The 19365-nt window shown below is 39.0% G+C and overlaps 1 protein-coding gene across 1 annotated transcript in view; it reads left to right on the top strand.

Moving 5' to 3' along the window:
- The window catches only part of sgcd (sarcoglycan, delta (dystrophin-associated glycoprotein)), a 137385-nt gene that overhangs the window by 65059 nt on the left and 52961 nt on the right, over positions 1–19365 (top strand). Inside the window, exon 5 of the mRNA XM_035666164.1 lies at positions 1442–1561. Within this exon, the coding sequence (XP_035522057.1) occupies positions 1442–1561 (120 nt within the window). The remainder of the gene's footprint in view (positions 1–1441; positions 1562–19365) is intronic.

Genomic DNA, 19365 nt, shown 5'->3' on the forward strand with positions numbered 1-19365 from the left:
TTTCTTCTTTACATTCGCCCATTCTCCGCCTGTCACACTCTAATAGAGTTGGCAGTCTTCTGTGAATGGAAATCACTTTGTGTAAACATGCACAGGAAGTGTCTCTCACGTTTAAAAAGTGCACTGACATTTGCCTTCTGGGTCTGAAGAGGAGGAAGACGAAGTCTGCTCGGATGTTTCTCTTGGATGACTAAGCGGCGTTCGTTTATGGGGAGGAACTTCACATCCCAGATGGAGAGTGACAGAATCAATTGCGCGCGTGTCAATCAGTCACCCCCAACGCCAAGTGTTTTCTGCCGCCACATGAGACAAAGCAATTTGAGTTGGAGGGAGTTTACATTTTTAGTTTGTCATGACACCATTCACACTTTTGGAAGCTTGAGTCTGAGTATTTTCTCAAGTTTCTAGCAGACCTTCAGTGATATGTGTTTTTTACACTTATGTCGTGGTGGAAACCTCGGGCACCAACACGTCACATCTGGAGTAAATTGTCTCTAAAAGTGTCATCGCAAACCATTCAAAGTTTTTGCTTCCTTACTCTATTCCTTTCAATGTTTTTATCGATTGGGCTTTTCAGAAGTATTGACTGCCATCAGATTTTAATTATTAAAGTTTCAATTTGTGCACAAAACGTTCACTGTGCTGCCGTTTTTCAGAGCAGGATGCCGTTTTGTCAGAGATAAACCTGCACATCCTGCTTTAAACAAGCTGTCAATAGACAGTTACGTTGATGGACACACTGTACTTTACAAAATAAGTCTCTTTAGTAATATTTACTTTGAAACATGTACAGTACATTGTATTACCACACAATGCTATCATAAAAGGACCTGACACTTGAGCCTTGAAGTTGTTTTTATTATAAGAAAATATCAAGGTCAGTAATGTATACCAACTAATAAAGCAGTAACAAGAAATATTTCAATAATTTCAAGGAATACACCATCTAAAACCTGAAACAACTACCCAAACTTTGCTTTGCATGTGTTGCTAATGTAGCTAGCTGTTAAAATGTGGTTGCATGAGATGAGCTGTACACTGTACCAGCAAAGTAAAAGTGTGCCATTAGCTCATTGTTTTGGCTTTCAGGACCCTAATCTTTACTGTCCAACAAAAAAGCTTTAATGGATGTACTGTGTATTACCTGTAAAGGTTTATTTAGGTGACACACACATTACAGTCTTCTTTGGCTGTAATGATACTTTAACCATAACCTTTAGTTGTAATATTAGGCAGTGTAGCCAAAATTCAGAAACAATATGATGGGGTTTGGTGCCAAAGATTACTATTCTTTTGCTCAAGTTAGCCAGTCCTGCAGGACACATTGAATGTCTTCCACTTGGATGCATTTAAAATGTTCAAATACGGAGGTAATTCAGTAAGAAATCAGCTCCAGTCGCTCCTCTTTGATGTCTCCTCTCTATCTGTGTGTTCGGTTTAGGATCCAATGGATTTAAAGCACGAGGCAAGATGTTTGAAGTCAAATCCACGACTGGGAAGCTCCTCTTTTCTGCCGACGAGCAGGAGGTGGTGGTGGGCGCTGAGAGGCTCCGAGTGATGGGTGAGTCACCAGCTGACCTGAATGGAAACCAGTTGTCATGATCCGAAGTTGCATTTGGGTACTAATGTTGGTGGTGTCATAAAAGAAGACATTTTGTTTTTACTGACCGATATTCAATTCAAGCTTGGTGAAGAGAGTGTTGTTGGAGAGCTCATACTCTTCTCCACAAAGCCTCCAATCACGCGGCGACGGCCCGGGCGCGCGGGAGGAATGTAGTCCTTACACAAATGAGTTTTGTGCTCATGACAGGAGATAAGAAGTGACAGAGCTGTTCTGACTGTAGCGGCCAGTCAGCCTCTCAGTTGCCACTGCGACAGATGATTTCCTGTGAGAGCGGAGGGGCGTAGCTGAAGAGAGTGAAGGCAAAATTAGATCACTGTGAAAACATGAATACAAACATAAACAAGGCATCTGCATACAATGAAAGCAGTGAATCTTCAAGAGTGAAGATCATCTTGTTGATTCACAGCAAAATCTGATGGGAAGTGGCTGATTTAAGCTTTGTTGACATCCTTTTTCTTTCTGTCAGAAAACTGCAATTCTTGACATCATATTTTTGACTTGGGAAGCTCCGAACATGCTTGGTTTACAACGTGAGAGTACTGTTGTGTGATCGCGTTTTGTTACCACTAAAATTTAACAAGTTGTGAATACAGCATTAGTGGGTTGTTCACAAGGGCTCTTGTTTGTCCACTGTGTTCCTGTAAGGATGGATGGAATTGTCTATATAGAAAACTGTACCTCAAGTAAAGCGTGCTGAGAATCTCTCTAAAAAGTAGTTTCACTTCTAAATAACAAAAAAGGGCCCGTGGATAAATGTTGCCCCTCAGCACACAGTTGATCACAGCTGCCGTTTGGATAATTAAGTACCTTATTTTAGTATTTAGCATTATGTAGCAGCATACATTGACTTACTAAGACACTTGATCTTTACGACTTCAAAGCAGCCGCCAGAGCATCAGAGTAACAGGCTATTGACACATTTATGCTAAATTAATTCAGGAAAATAACTCTAACTCTAACTTTTTGAACATTCTGAGCATCCTATATTTGTGTGGGTCTGACAGTCCTTAAGTCAGAAATAAGATATTTGTGATTACCCATTTATCCAACACTGTCTGACAGTATCATATACACATCACGCCCTGGCTCTTCATTGAAGCTATATGATGTTTACACTCAGCAAATATTCAAATCACTCTATCAAATACAAATATTCTAGATATTTTGTGCATCATTTTGTAAATCCTTTTACACACTTTTCCACAAAGCTTCAGCTTAGTATCTTTTGTATCTTCTTTATTGGATCTCCAATAGAATTTGAAATAAAATTATGTAGTTTTGGACAAGGTTTTTCTGTACAGCATGAGTTTTTAATGAAAAAATTGTGCTGAGTTAATATGTCATGAGGTCAGAAAGAAGGTAGCAGCCATCATTGACTGATGTCCCTCTAATTTTGATGCAGAATTTCCAGATTCTGAGCTCTGGAACTTATTTATCATGCAAATAATTGCTTGAGCCAATTCAGCCAGTAGAATAGTTGTGAGTATGTATGTATGTAAGTATAGTTGCGGCAAGAGGCTGCGGCTACAGTAAGACAGAAATAAATGGTAATAATGATACCATGGAAAACGAACTTGAAATGTGTTTCTGTTCTTCAACAATTTGGGCTTCCAAACATGAGAAATACTATAAAAGACTTTTTTTCCAGACTTAGAAAGAAATTATCTACATTAATTAGGTTTAATGAAATCAGCTGACCATGCTTCACAAGGGCAGATTTAATCATCACTTTTTTCTTACATTTTGTACACTCGCTCATACAAGATAATTAGGAGGGAACTAAAATTATTTGCAGTGAACATAGTTAAGATATCAAAAATTATAGAATCTGCTAGATATTAAGCAGCAGCCAACTAACACACACACATTTTTTGAAGTTGTGATGTTTTTAATTCAGTTCATCTTATTTTCTGGTTTATTTTCTCATATCCCTTTTCTTCATTCCCTCGTCAATTCTTTATTTCTTCAATATCTTAATTTCCTCCCTCCTACTTAAAATAAACATGTTTTCTTTCTCCTGTTCCTGTTTCCTCTTTAACATCATTCACCATTATACTTCCATCTGCCATCATTCACCATCACTCATCCATCCGCCCACCCGTTCATCAATCCATCCATTCAGTCTCATTAATAGATAAACAGATATTTGAAGTCTCTCCCTCTTGACTGGGCCACACATTTCCACTTAAGAGCTCCCATGGGTGTGCTATCTCTCTCTCTCTCTCTCTCTCTCTCTCTTACTTTTCTCTCACTGTCTCTCTCTCTGACACACACCTTTCAGAGCCTTCTGTGTGAGCAATTACTCTTCATCCTCATCTACATTCATTTACATCCTTTCCAGCCTCACTGAGTCAGAGTTCATTACTGTCACCCACCTCAGCAAAGTGCTCCTCTTAACAGAGAAAGACACAGACGGAGGGCGGTGATGGAGGGCGGTGAGGCACTAGTAAGGACAGGTAGCGTTGTGAGTTGTTTAATAGAAGGGAGTTGTTGTTTCATGCAGTATTTATTTCAAAGTCAAAACTATTCAAATATTCTCCTGTCGCTGCCTATTTAGACTCAGCGTCAAACTTTAATATCCACAAGTCCTGACATCAGTAAACAGAACAACTTATGTTTACCCAATCCACTGATGTGATTGCTGTTGCGTGACATCCACATTTGTTGGTCGTGTTTGATTTCTAACTTAAAACTGGAAAAATATCTGGAACAAACAGAAAAGAAAAAGAAAAAAAAAAAGGAAGTCTTCGTAGACAAAGATCAGGGGAGGGCAACTTTAAAGAAAACCAACAGGACCAAACAAGTAGCAAACAACCATTTTTATTTTTTACTTCATTATTATTACTAACTATTATTTGAGCCTTACTAAGAAGGGGTTTCAGGTTTGTCCTGAGAGTGACACTAGACTAAAGCTCAAAAAAGTTCATCCTCTGGGGAGCAGTTGTTAATTAGATCCTTACTTTCATGGGGGGCATATAAAACCTTATAAGTAATGGGGTTTAAGCTGTAAAGTTTATCCTGATTGGGGTGCTAATGGAAAATCGGGCTGTTACCAAAAGCATTGTGATTCATGCTGTGGGGGTCATGAATGTGCACAGCAAATTTAATGGAAATCTTGGCAGTAGATTTTGACATAATTTGTTAGACAAAGTGTTTATGGGGACATTAGGGCTAGATAAAAAGTCAGGGGGTTATCAAAATCATGATGACTCATTCTCCGTGAATCCCGAACATCGACCAAATTTTAACCTGGCCTGTAGTTGAGATATCTTGCTCTGGACTATATATTGCTGTCTTAAATCAAAATGATTTTGGACAATAAAACGCTGCAGTTGGTGAGCTGATACATGCACACTTGCCAAGGAGGTGCATACCTGAGATTTAAAGTTTTTTGTTGACCTTTGAAACAGCTGTTAACACAACAGGCTCACCACAAGGTCTGTGTTGTCATATGATCATCCATTTGACTCCACTGCAATCCACGAGCCAATCATACAAATTGTGCATAGTTGTGCCCTCTGGAGACACAAATGACGGAACCAGAAAGAAAAAGCAACAAGGAAAAATTAGCAATGGAGTCAGTCTTTCAGAGCACTTCAGTCAGTTGTGGTGACAACACTAAAAAGCCACTGGGAGCAGGTGTACGGAGAGAGTCACAGCAGAAACACAGAGGGAGAAAGAGCCAATGATTTGCCAATTACTCCATTTATCTCCACAGCCGTTTGATTAGGCCGCTCAGGGCTACGAGGCTAATCAAACACCTTGGCAACCGCTGCCTCAGCAGACAGACACGGCCCCTTGAGTTCCCAACATGCTTCGTTTATACTAAAAGTTTCTGTGTGTGGCACCTGAGTGTGTATTCATGCCATAACAATTATTATTTTTTATGCATGTGTCTTCTCATTTCTAAAAAGCTGCTGCAAGTCTTCATTCGCAGATATTTAATACAGCTTCTAGTAAAATAACTGAAAATTCCTACACAAATACTTTTTCTTGTTATATTTAATATTTATGTTGTTTATGTTATATTTAACAAAATAATTGTTTGTGCTTCTTTCATTAAAGCTGCATTCATTTGAAGTTCAAGGTTTTAAAACACAAACTAGGTTTTAAATAAAATGTACACAAATGAAGATATATATGTATGTATGTATATATATGTATGTGTATATATATATATATATATATATATATATCTTAAGTGTAGACAAATTGAGCTATACAAAGAGTAAATCAGTAGTAGAGGCTTCATTCATTCAAATAAATCATATATGTACATTATATTGTAGATTATAAACTATCACAATATGAAAAAATATATACAGTGGTTTATAAACATTATTACTCACATTTGTGAATATTATTATAAATGATAATGATAATAATAATACTATGAATATTATTTCTGCGTGAAGTTATATGCTGTCAGCATTATACATTTTTCAAACAAGTGATCCCTCGTGCATGTGTGAATGATGACTGTTGTCTCTCAGAGGCAACAGTGGAAATAGCATGTAGTTATAGCACCAAAAAACCTTAAAAGGAGGTCAGGAAATTGTTTCTGATATTTGAGATGGCACTTGGCAACTTTGACTGTTGGTAGGATACAGGTTGCAATCTTTTAATTATGACCACCACCATCCTTCTCAAACATGATCTAAATAATTTCTGTTTCCTAAACCTAAGAAAACAACTCATAGGAACTGTTTTTGGAAGGAGGATTGGATCAGTTTGGAAAATACTGACAAGCGACTTTTACTAGCGACGATTATTGTGGACATACTCAATTATTTAGTACTTAAAAAAGGAAAATAGTTTGTTACTGTAAGACCAATGTGCCATAATATGTGTTTAACCATATGCTTTATGCACACCTTTAGTGGGTGTTTATTTATCTGTGCACGTGATCTTGTCCACCCAACATGCACAAGTGAAACAGCAGCTGTTAGAGTGCAGATCAGACCTGAGAATGAACTACTGTCTGTTCTCTCGTCCCTTTGACGTATGAAGGGACTGTAGAGGCTTATAAAGCTGCCACCTGTCATTACCAAGCCCATCCTTCCTTCCCTACCAATAAAATACATAATTATACCCTGCCTATAACTTTAATTGGCCCAACTGAGGTCATTGGAAATCCATGATACTGCTATCATTGGCTTCATTACAGCTATTTACAGTCCAGTCAGACACGCTGACTGACTCCCAGCAGACAGACAGTAAATGAGAACACAAACAGGGGGAATATGATACTAGGCTGGGTCAAATCACAGTTAAAATACTTTTTATGGTTTGTTTCAGGCCACTTTGACAGCAGATAGGTTTGTTACATGGGAGAATGGGCAAACAGCTGTAACAGGCAGATAATAATTCAATTTAGTCTCATTTTTAAACAACATTGCTCATAGGCACAGTATTAGCTTGAGAAAAAACTAATTATTAAAGACTGGAAGGCATCAGCTCCTACTTCTTTCAAAAAATGGTGCCAGTGATTGATGTTTTAGTAACTTCAAATGTCAGTCCACATAATATAAATGGGGCCATGGACATGATTTTAGACATTTAGGTCAGTATGTCCAATTTGTCTCCTAATTCTATTAGCCACCAGCCAAACATGTCATATGTTATTTTTAAATTTAATAATTTAACATATTACTACTAAGACTCTCTTTTAATATATCACTTTTTATATTAATCTGTAATCACTGCATTTATTAGGCAACATTCAGCATTTTGGGAAAAAAAGAAACTCACTCAAAGACCCATATTCTCACTGTCATGGATAATGAATACAAAGGGACTCTCAAGTTTAAATAACTAAAACAGAAGGAAGCTAGTAAATCTAAAAAACTTGTGGTGTGCTCAGGAGAACAGTTGGAAGTAATAAGAAGCTAAAACATGCAAGAAATTAACTAATTGCATTAAAACAATAAATATATATATTTTATGAAGAATGATATTCTGATATTCTCACTTTATGCCTTTGTCGAGTCCCATTGATTTAAGTTAATGAAAAACCTGAAGGGCAGCAGCCTGCTACTGTAGCTGAGCTTTGTAAGTCACTGGGTCAGCTGATATTCCCTCAACATATTTTCCTGTGAGCTGCACCCGCTCAGACCAGCCTTGAATCAAACACCAGTCCTGAAATAAGCACTGCTCACTCATGCGATGTGTTCATGCTGTTTTCCCCTCAGAGCCCAGGAGGAAACTGCAGAGCAGCCAGCTGTACTGATAAATACAGTATACAGCTTATAGCAAAGAGTGGACAAGGCCAGAGGTATTTAAACTTTTACAGGCAGAGAGCCCATGAGGAAGAAACACAGGAGTCACCTTGGTGCTCAGGATCAGTCATGTTAACATCTCTGCTTTGGAGAGAACCAGCAGGGAAAAGGCAGGCGGTGACTTACATAACACACAATTTTTTTAATGAACATAACTGATCTGATCACAGGACCGATCTGGTTACTTACTGGGCGGTGTGGGGACTAAAACATGTCTCATATAATGTAGCTAAATATGTAAATCCTACTTTTCATTTCTGTTTTGGCCCTCCATCCACATTTTATTCTCTTGTATCTTCCAAAAATGAAAATGCCAATCTCACACTGTAGGGTGAACAAGAGAAACTTTGGCTTTTACAAAATTATGATATACGCCTGCTCAGGCAAAGTTGGGCGGCGTGCAGCAGAAATATTAACATTTTTCTGTTCTGACTCTGCCCGCTCATTTTGAGTGTTTGTATAGCAAATCACACAGTACTGGTGCTGCCACTACTCTGCACTTATGTTGCTGCTGTCAGACAACTGAATTGATAAAAAAAAATAGCTAGCTGTTTGTCTTGGCAGTATAAATGCAAGCCTACTGCTAGATAAGAACTTCAATATCTTAATGATCATAATTATATGGCAAATAAGGCATACGGTTAGGGTTAGGCATTTAAAAGGTAAGAAAACAATTGTGATTAATAAAAATGCAAACATTAATTGCAAGCCTGTAAGTGGGTGCAAATTGGCAAGATGCACTACACGTCATCCACCACCACTTTCCCCTTCTCTGCATGAAGGACGCACTACTTCCTACATTGGACTAGACGTTTATTGTGAGGTGCCGAATCGTCCAATATGGACATAATTTGTAGGGATGCTGGGCTGGCTTTATTAGCTGCGATCAAACCACTTTCCTATTCAGCTGTCTGACAGCAGAAATTTAAATGATTTAAACACAGCTCATAAATGCTTCAGTCATCTACTGCATGTCAATGAAAGCAATTGGTGTGCTGAACTGAAACACAAAATAAGTGATCAGGAGGAGGTGCCTACTCTTAGCAATGATTAACAGCAATATAGATTCAAGGCATCATAAAAAAAGTACAGCTCGACAGTGACTTCTGCATCAGTGAGGTTTACATATGTCACGAAATACTGCCAACTGCCAAATGATATCATGTTCAGTCACAGTGATGGACTGCAGTTTAACTTCTACACATAAATCATACAATAGCCTCTGAAGGACAAACCTCTCCAACAGCACCTCTTCTACCCCCTCACTCAACCAAATGTGTCTCTCATGAGCTGCTTCTATATAATTTGCATTAGGTAATGTGTGAGTAGAGAGATTGAGATGTTGAGAAAAAAACATATTACCCAGTGTAGTGAACCTCATCAAAGCACAACGTTTTGTTGTCATGGGGACAGTGTATCCCCCCGGTCGATTGTGCAAGCAGCTTATTATATACATTTATGGTTAGGCCTCTCGTGGCTGTAGTAATTATGACTGGAGCAGTATAAAGAGCGAGAGTGCCCACATAACCGGGGTTCATGTCTTGTGTGAAACTAATAGTCAATGTTGACTGACTTACAAGTTACATAATGTTATTGACATGACTAATATAACATATTTATTTGAACCCAAACCATGCTATTCTCTTAAACCTAACCTAAGTTTTGGTGCCTAAACCTAACCAAACTGCAACTGTTTCACAATGTTAACAACATGTTTAATGTTATGTCACTTACATAAGGTCCGGTACACCTGTCCCAGTAATATATGTAATTGTGGGATTTCTTGGCAGTGGACATTATCTGACATTTAGGTATGAGGATGCGTTTCGTGGGGAGTAGGCCTTGGTAGTCAGTCAGGTGTACTAATCCCCTGACTCATGCACCTCATATACCAGACTAGAGTTTGTGTCTGAAAACACTTCTGTTTTAATTGTTTACCTAATACCACAATCTTTTCTTTTAAACAAGTGCTCCTAAATAGAACCAAAATAAGTTTAATCTTTAGTTGCCAGATGTGCATGTGTGAATGCTGCAGAAACGTTCAATATGAACATTATGATTCTTCCAAAACATATTAGCCAGAGCAAATGAGTTGAAGATGAATGTAATTTGAAGACACGGTTGACTCACCCCAACAGGGATATTTCCAGACTTGTGCTGTCTGACTGGCTGAAACAGTAAGTGTAATTACAAACCTGTAGGTAAGAAACTAATTGGCCTGAGTTGGGAATTAAACCAGGGGTTGTCAAAGTCAAAGGTAAATGTGCTCATGAATAAAAAAAAACAGACTGAAACGTTTTTCTTGCTGTGAGCTCATGTAATCCTTCCCTGTTTGGAAAGCACACAATTTTCCATCCGTTGTTGCTTTATGTGTATCAATAATGTTTTCATACTCGCTTTTCATTTTTCTTTCTTTCAACCCCACATGGAAGCGCACACCCAGATCCTTGCGTCTCCTCTGTCATAAGGACAACTTTTATTTTCAAAAGTTTCCAAGGGCGGCGTCCCCCACAAAATAAGGACATTATCTGCTGTCGTTTTTTTTCCCCCTTTTTGCTGTAATTATAATTAAACTCCTTTCATTACCCTCAATTATGTCCCATTGACTCTCTAAAGCCTGAGCTCATTCAAAATGAATTCTGCCCTTGATGATAGTACAGAACTGACTGTAGGGGGAAGAAGTGAGCAGAGGGGGAGAGAAGAGGAAAATAAAGGTGAGGAGAGTGAAAGGTAATTGGAAGAGTGTTCACCCCCTCCTTCTTCCATAGGAGACGTGTTATCAGCAGCCGGTCTGCTTTGATGCACTCACTCAGTAATTACCACTCCACATTATGGTACTCTGCTTATTTCATATTCTGCAGAGACAAATCAAGGATGGCTGAATGATTACAGGAAAGCATTGTGAAAAGCATTGTCTGTACGTATTTTCAAATATGTAGCCTTTTACTGCAGAGACTTCATCCTCTCTGGTAGTCTGAGATCACAGTCAGGCATTTCTTTGCTGCAAATCATCATCAATGACGAATCCATCTTTGGATATGTTCACATTTATAATCTCGAAACACGTTTAGCTACATGATGTTACACATCAAGAGATGATAACATAAGAAAACTTAAAAGCTTAATGCTGTTAACTCAAAGATGAAATCTAAAGGACAGTTGTTTTTTCTGAAGCGTTCCTTGTTGTCCATTAGTCAACGAGATGCAACAATCCTGTTATTATTAACTTGGTGTCATTTTATTTTTATCTTGCTCATCTAGACATGTAATCCCCACAGGCAGCCATACAAAGCATACAATCGATGTCTACTACAATTCTTCACTATCATCTAATAGAGCTACAGTGGACGGGAAAGTAAATGAAACACCAAATTAATAAGAAAAAAATATTTCCAGTCAAACTGTCTTTATACCAAACAGAGCACAGAGTTATGAATGAATGAATAGACATCTATGTAAGGGTTTATATATAAATTTTTATGTTTAAAGCTTATAGTCATGAGTAGCTCAGCTTGTTAAAACAGTTGTAGGTCTTTTGTAGCTCTGCAGGAGGAAACCTGATGATGTTGATACTGCCACGTTGCATTATGGGAAGTGCAGGATCAAGTGGTTTTGGCTTTCGACTCAAACAGGAACTAAAGGTCAGGATATATTGGTCTCTGCTGCTTTATTTTTACTTTTTTCTTTTTGTTTCAAAAGTGCCCCAACTTCATGAAGGTGCAATACTAAATCACTGCAGTACTCCTTTAACTTTTTATTAAAATATGAATATTTAATAGTGGCACAACCAAATCACTATCTTACAAAAAACGGCTTTAATATTTTAACGTATGTTTACACAGACTGTCTTTAAACTTTTAGATTGAAACAAAATTCAATCAAGACTTTAGTCTTCCCCCTGTCCCCCAAGACATCCTGCACAGCAGCAGTTCAGCTGACACACAGTGAAATGTGGGACTGAGGCAACATCTGCTTCTCCCACTCTGGTCCTTCAGAGACTAGTTTGAGGATGATCTGCTGAAAGCGGGATCAGAGTCAATGTTTCAGATGGCAGATGGACGAGACTATGCCAAACTCGTAACTCTTTAACAGCCTCTTTGTATAATGTAACACTCCAAACTGAAAAAAGAATAAAAAACATTAAATATTAACTGAAGGACTCTGGAGAGACTGAGAGAATGAGAGAAAGAAATGTGTTAACCTAAAAGGGTAAAAATACATTTTTAAATGGTGTGATTTTATAAACTGCTGTCGAAGTGCAGAAAACCACTGGTTAAACTCTGTGGGTTTAACCAGTGATAGAAAAGTTTTTGTTTTCATATTTTTTTTCTCTTGAGACCTGGGTCTACAGAGAATTTGTATCTTTGTGTTGGTTAATTCATTAATTCTGCTTAAATTGTGATGCTGTGTTTAATTCAAAGGTTAAAAATTCAAAATTACATCTCTCTTATTTTTTGTTTTAACTATGATAGTTCAAGAGATCATTATGTGAATGTAGAATATGTACAATGTTGATCTTTAGCTCTGACCTCATTACTCCCACAAGAATGCAACAAGTTCAGCACAGTAGGGAGTGGTGATAATAAGATCCCACCCCTAGGGGAGCGTAGACTACAGGTGGATGCTGGGGTTGCGGTGGGGTTTTTGAAATGCCATGTGAACAGCAGGTGAGCAGTGTGGCAGTCGCCATGGCAGCAACAGAGTGAGCAGTGCACTGATGGCTTAAAGTTCACCACTATAGCCGAAAGGGTGCTTTGGATATACAGTATGCTGTAGTGAGAGGAGTATCCCATGTGAGTGACTGTCTGAAGTAGCTCGCAGGCTTTGCTCCATTTGTGATATTGCACTAGCTTCATAGTAGAGAATCTACAGCTTTATAACTCTACAGCAGACAGACACAAAGGAAAATATTACTTTAAATATATATACATAGACCGAAGGTGTAAAGTAAGAAGGGAACTGACCATTTCAATACAATACAACTCAGACAGAGAAATCAGGTCATTTCATATTGTATTTTTAAAATATACTGTACCACACAGATTCACTCTTACTCGACCTCTTACCACAAGAGGTCAGTTTTTAAAGATGGTCCTGACTCATGCAATTCTTTTCTTATTCAGGATTACATCTTTGTAAATTCCTACAGAAATGTTTTTTAAAAAAACTTTTCAATTTGACATTGTGAATAATATTTTACATGATATCATTGATTGCTTTTTTCTTCTACCTGAACCTTACATTGCTGATTTAGCATAAGTGGCACAAAAGTTGCAGCAGTAAAAGCTGTGTCTACCTAACTTTTGTTTGCACTTTTTCCCAACTTACTGCCATGTTGTGCTAAAACAATAATATCAATTTCCAAAGTCCACCTAGCTGACCTTTCTCTGAAGAGCAAGGGAGAATGACAGTCCAGCATTAACTCTGGATATGAGCTGCTCTAAGCCAAGATGATTCAATATTAGCAACTCAAACACATTTAAATTTTGCTAAAGAAGTTAAAGTTACAAGGCAAATCACATTAACATTGTTTATTGGTTTTCAGCTGTTTATCTGTCATACAAACACTTTTTTGGGTCTCTACAGCCTCATCTTAAACTGGTAAGAAGAGTGAAGTCAAATTAATAAGCTCTCGGGTCACATTCTTAAACTTTGCGGGCAAATCATTTGATAGCTCACCTCATTAATGTGTAGGGTTTGCCGGCTCTTAACATCATTGGTGGAGTCAAGAGCCTACATTCTTGCAATTATTGGAGTCATGACCTGCAAAAGCTGAATCCAACAAGAACTCAGTGGGGAAAAAAACATCATAAAAACATCCATCCTTAAAGTTACCATTGGCAAAACCTGTGCAAAACTTTCCGCCTTTCTCTCTGGTGCCTCATACCACTCTGGTAAGCCCCTCCCACAAAACCCACAAGTTCGAAAAGTAGCAGAAGGAGTCGGTTTGCTTACCATGCGAAACCTCATGCCTCATAGTGCCCTCTCTCCAAAAAGGAATGCTCACCAAGTCCTCGGTCCCTCTTGCCGCGACTCGTCTTTTCAAAGATGCCCCTCCAGCACAAAGTAGAGCGCCCCAGGCTTCAGAGGCTGCTGCGACACCATCTAACAGAGGGGATGGTCCAGACATCCTTTCCGACTGCCTCAGCAACACTCTGCTTCGGCAGTGAAGGCTAGAAACACTGGAGGACCTGATTTCTACTGGAGAGGGTGCCATATTATCGATAGGCATCACACTGACCTCTAATAACACAGAAAAAGAATTTGGACGCACAGTTAAAAGACCACACGCACAAATACCCCACTCCCACCCTCAAAAGTGTTTTTTTTATTTACTTTTTTTATTTTACTGTACGCCGCTTTAGGCAAAGCAGGTATTAGACATGTATCACAAGTTGCAGGATTTTCTGGCTTTTTACCATCTGAAGGGATGTGCATGTGCGTCTGCATTTGAAGAACAGCCAATAGGAACACCTTCTCCCTGAAATGACCTGGTTGGCCAAAGTGAAAACAGAGAAGAAGGCACAAAAGTATAGTTTTTCTCAGAGCAGTAGAATTACAATATACTAAAAAGTTATCATGGAATTTTTGCCCACTGACCCCAAAAAAACTCAACAAAACTGCCTTAGCTTTGAGGGACACAGAAGGGAACTTTCAGGAAATTAATTGGAACGTTTTAAAAAACATCACCAACAACACCTCTTGCTTTGTCTCTCTACAGTTGAGCTCCGGGATTATTTTAACTGCACCTTTGACCTCAGCTTTCTTTCCTTCAGGCTCTGATTTAGACTCTCATTACTAAAACAGCTCCGACCTTCAGTCGTTGTGAATGAAGCTCTTCCACAGCTTCCACCAGACAGACTTTTGATCACAGTGTCATGGCCGAAAAGGGCTCAGAGATCAGCTGCCCTCTGCACGCTCGCTTCGGGAGGTCTGACCCGCTCTTCCTCGGCTGTTTTGTAATGAGGGAAGTCTGTTTGGGTTTTGATCTGTTCTTCCCAACTGCTCAGAGGGAGCTGGTATTATTCTGTGTCTGTCTTCACCCTGTGGCCCCTCAGTAGCCTGAAGCTAACCTTGCATCAGCCTTTTGGCTCCAGGGTCGCCTCGGATGTTATGAAGCCTCTGTTGAAATATTTGCCCTTGGGAGAGTGCGTTTTCCACAGAACTGCCTGCGAGGACTTTTAATGCATTACTTTTTTTATGTGCTGGACATTTTTTTTCAGAGAGGACAAGCATGAAATATGGGACAAAAACAGAGAGAGATAACATGCTGCAGAGATCGCAAGACAATTCTGAACCCAGGATGTTCAATCAAGCCAACTGAGCCCTCTGAGAAAAGTGCCTTTTTGCCCTAAATTTAGCCTCCCAGGAGCATACTCTCAATTTGCATGCAGGTGGTAAAATACTAAAAAGGTATTCAGTTTTGATACCCAGCCCATCTCCTAACAAACTTAACATGCTGTAGTTTACTGATGGCACAGGTCAGAGTTGTTGCCACACTTCAGCTTAGAACCCAATAATCTTAACAAAGGAAGAAAGATTTGCTGGTGGCCTTAGAGTAAGGTCTAGTACTTTACTTTAAAGACATTTTTTTGCTTTTAGTTTCATATGGAACACGAATAGCGTTCTTCTGTGTTAAAGTATTGTGTTTGTTTAAGCCATCCATCCACCCCACCACCTTATGCAGACTGCAATATGTGACGACTTAGGAGTAAAACCGGGTTGCTTAAGTCGTAGCCATAATGCTACACAGTGAGCCAACCCCCTAACATTTAAATTACTTTTTTACCTTTTAAACTAACCTAATCACAAAAAGAAATTACTAAATTCTGTTTATGACAGCCTTAATCTGCAAATATTTGCTTTTTCAGCATGGTTTGGATGTTCTCATATGACTAAAATATAATGACAAAAACTGAATATGTGAATCCACCTACTTAGAATTAGAATCATTATCAAGTAAAAAAACAACCATTTGTATATAGTAGGGTGTTTTCCTTGACTCTGGACAATCAAAAAATGTACTTAAAATATGAATTAATTTATGTTTTATTGTTTGAGTAAAGTGTAAGTGTAAAAAAATTATAAGTTCTTGCACTGCCCTCAGTGTCCAATAAATAAAACAGAAACCCAACTACAAATACAATTATTATTATTATTATTAAACTAACTTGTAATTTTGGGGATAGCTTGTGATTTGCATGCTCTTTCACTGTGAGACGTTAAAAAAGGGGGGCCTTGAACCCCTGTAAAATATCTCTCTAATATTTATTATTGATGCTTAGAAAGGTTTAATATGTGATGAAGTTATGAGTGGCAGCTCAGAGGCTGCAAGTTTCAAACTTCAGTCATATTTTAAGAACTTAATGCAATAAAACCTTGTCATCTGTCCAGACTTATATATATGATGTCTATGACAACATTACATTATCAGGTTCATATCACAGAAGGACTGTGCAGTGACAAGTAGACCTAGTTTTAACTGTTTGAAGGCCTGTTTGAGTTTTAGTGCAACACAAACTTAAACACATTGGTCCAACGTAAACCTCAACTAACAGATGAGCGCCTGAGAAAATATCTACCTTCACATGAAACCTGGGTGATCTTCATCTTTATGTTCCATCAAACCTCTCTCTGCCTGAGTCATATATCCACCCCGACAGCTTCAGTCTAAGACGTTTACTTCCAGCTCTCCTTCCCTCAGAGTGGACACCGTTAAGCCGTAATAAGACCATAAAAGACACTTCAGAGTTACTGCGTAGGGGGACGTCACAGCAGAGAATTTATTCAAGGCAAGACAGAGGCAGCCTACATTTCATGGTTTTATCTGGAGTGAATGGGAAATGTGCTAGTGTGCGAGCGACCATTGGATTCCTGTCAGCTGACCACGTTAAGGAGATGATAAAGAATCCATTAAACCCCAGTGACTGCAGCTACTACTGATGTGTGTGTGTGTGTGTGTGTGTATGTGCATGTTTGTATGTGTGAGCTACAACTCCTCATCTCTACTGCATTAGGTCCCAAGCAGACCAATAAAATGAGTGGCAAACTGAAGGGACACTTGTAAAATGCAGTCATAATCCATGTGTTTTTGAAAGATGTATGTTAGAAGGTGTTTACTTTGTTTTGTTTGAATCCCTATGACTGCATCATTGTTGACACTTGGGAATTCATTCTTGACCTTGACAGTATGCTTTACAAAATGAGCTCAAAGGTATGATTAGTTTAGCTTAGCTTCCAAACACGTTCAACCAGAAATTGTAGCTTTCAACTTTTTAACCATTTGAATAAATAAATTCTTCAGTCATCAATCAGTATAGAAGATGAGCAGCAACTACAATAGAAAATATCTGGCTCTGATTAAAAGTCCAAGCCTGTAGATAAAAACTAAAGGAAAGAGAGTTAACTATAACTCCCAAGATGGATTTCAGTAAGAAACTTTTAATCACAGAGATTAAAAGTCTTTTGTATGCACTGCTAACAGTGAACAGCAGCTAAATATTGCTCTTTGTAGAAACATTAATCAGTTTAAATCAGTTCACTTTCAGATTCTTTGTGTCAGTTTTGGATGAATTTGGCAACTATGTTGCAGGTTTTTGTTTGAAACAATGCTGATGAAGCATTCTGAATTTGTTCTTATTCCCAGCTCGGACCAGCTTCTTTTTCACAGCAACATCAGCTGAGGCTCATGGATATTTATAACCATCCACCATACCAAACCACCAATAAAAACACAATTTCTCAATTCATGTTGGGGAAAAAGTGCATACTGAAACCACAGCTCTTTTTGTTTGTCTATTCTATTGAGATATTTGTAGTTTTGGAGTAGAGGTCCAAGTATTGGACCTGATCCAAAATGGGCATGTGGGAAAACCTACCTGAACACTGAAAACATACAGCAAATTACTTTTTAAAAAGAGGGACCTGATCTGAAGAAGACTCCAGCACAGACCGATTACACCTAACTAGATCCTAGGATAATTAGACACAAACACAAATAGAACATTAACACCAGCAGCACCATCGATCAACAAGCAGCTGAGATTTAGGTAGAGACCTGTGAAGATCTCTATTTTGGAATGAACTATCTTAGTTGATATACCCAGTTCACTTGAAGTGAGTGCATCTGTCTTTAGAAACTTAGAAGAAGACTGCTTCTCTGTGTATGTTTAGTCATAGGTTTTGTATATGTTTGTGTCCCTCACACCTGGCTGGCTTCAGGGTTCGAGGACATCTCCCAAAGCTTTGTTTCATGGCTGACATTAATCCAGGCGCCAGCAGTCATGAAGCCAGATTAGATTGTAAGCGTGGTGCGGGAAAGCACTCTCTCCTCCCCTCTGCTCCGGGTGTCTGCAGCTGGCACTGTCCATGACAAACAAGGCACGTTCGAGAGCCCTGGCAAAGCCGTTTGCAAAGATCACGGCTGGCATTGTTTGTTTTCTGAGGGCAGTTATATGTCAGTGACAGGCAGTCTGCGTCCTATAGGCAGTAGAGGGAAGTAATGTGATCTCTGTCTTCATCCCCCCAACACATAATGGGCCATCTGTGTGAGAGAGAAGGCGAGTGCAGTTAGCGCTAATGTAGTCATAACATCTAGCATGGAAGCATAACCGACAGCCATGATGCCATTCTTTCATCACTGATGGCTGAATATACTCTAAGGTGACTTTCACAGTCATCTAAGATCTGTTCATGTCGTAAAGGGGAAGGGGAAGGTGGGAAAATATCAGGTGGACGATTCTTGTTGAATCAACTAATTTGTACGTTTTTAAGACTGTAGTTCTGCGGTGTTGTTATATCAGATATTTCTCTTTTTCTATATGTGCCTCATGCAGATAGGTGACAAATGAAAGGAAAAACCTGAATAAGTGAGTATTGAAACAAATGCAGATGCTTTCATACTGTCACAAGTACATGCGCATTCATTCTCAGTGGTTCAAATTGAATCAAAGAAACATTATTGGATTGTGAGGTTTTGGGTCTAGGGGAAAAAGCACAACTTGAGATCAATCAGAACCGATCAGGCAAGAGTGTGCACACATGGTCGACGATTACATTGCTACCTAGTTACAGCGAACATACACCGATCAGCCATAACTTTATGACCACTTCCTGGTGAAGTGAATAACACCGATTATCTCATTATCATGGCACTTTTGAGTGACTTTGACAAGAGCCAATTTGGGATGGCTAGAGGACTGGGTCACAGCATCTCCAAAACTGCAACTCCTGTGGGGTGTTTCCAGTCTGCAGTGGTCAGTACCTATCAAAAGTGGTCCAAGGAAGGAAACCAACAACAGGGTCATGGGCAGCCAAGGCTCACTGATGCCCGTGGGGAGCGAAGGCTGGCCCTTGTGGTCCGATCCAACAGACACGCTACTGTAGCTCAAATTGCAGAAAAAGTTAATGCTGGTTCCGATAGAAAGGTGTCAGAACACACAGTGCATTGCAGTTTGTTGCATA

This window comes from Morone saxatilis, unplaced genomic scaffold, assembly GCF_004916995.1.
Source record: "Morone saxatilis isolate NCDOM2014 unplaced genomic scaffold, NCSU_SB_2.0 Contig20, whole genome shotgun sequence".
In the NCBI taxonomy this organism is placed as follows: domain Eukaryota; kingdom Metazoa; phylum Chordata; class Actinopteri; family Moronidae; genus Morone; species Morone saxatilis.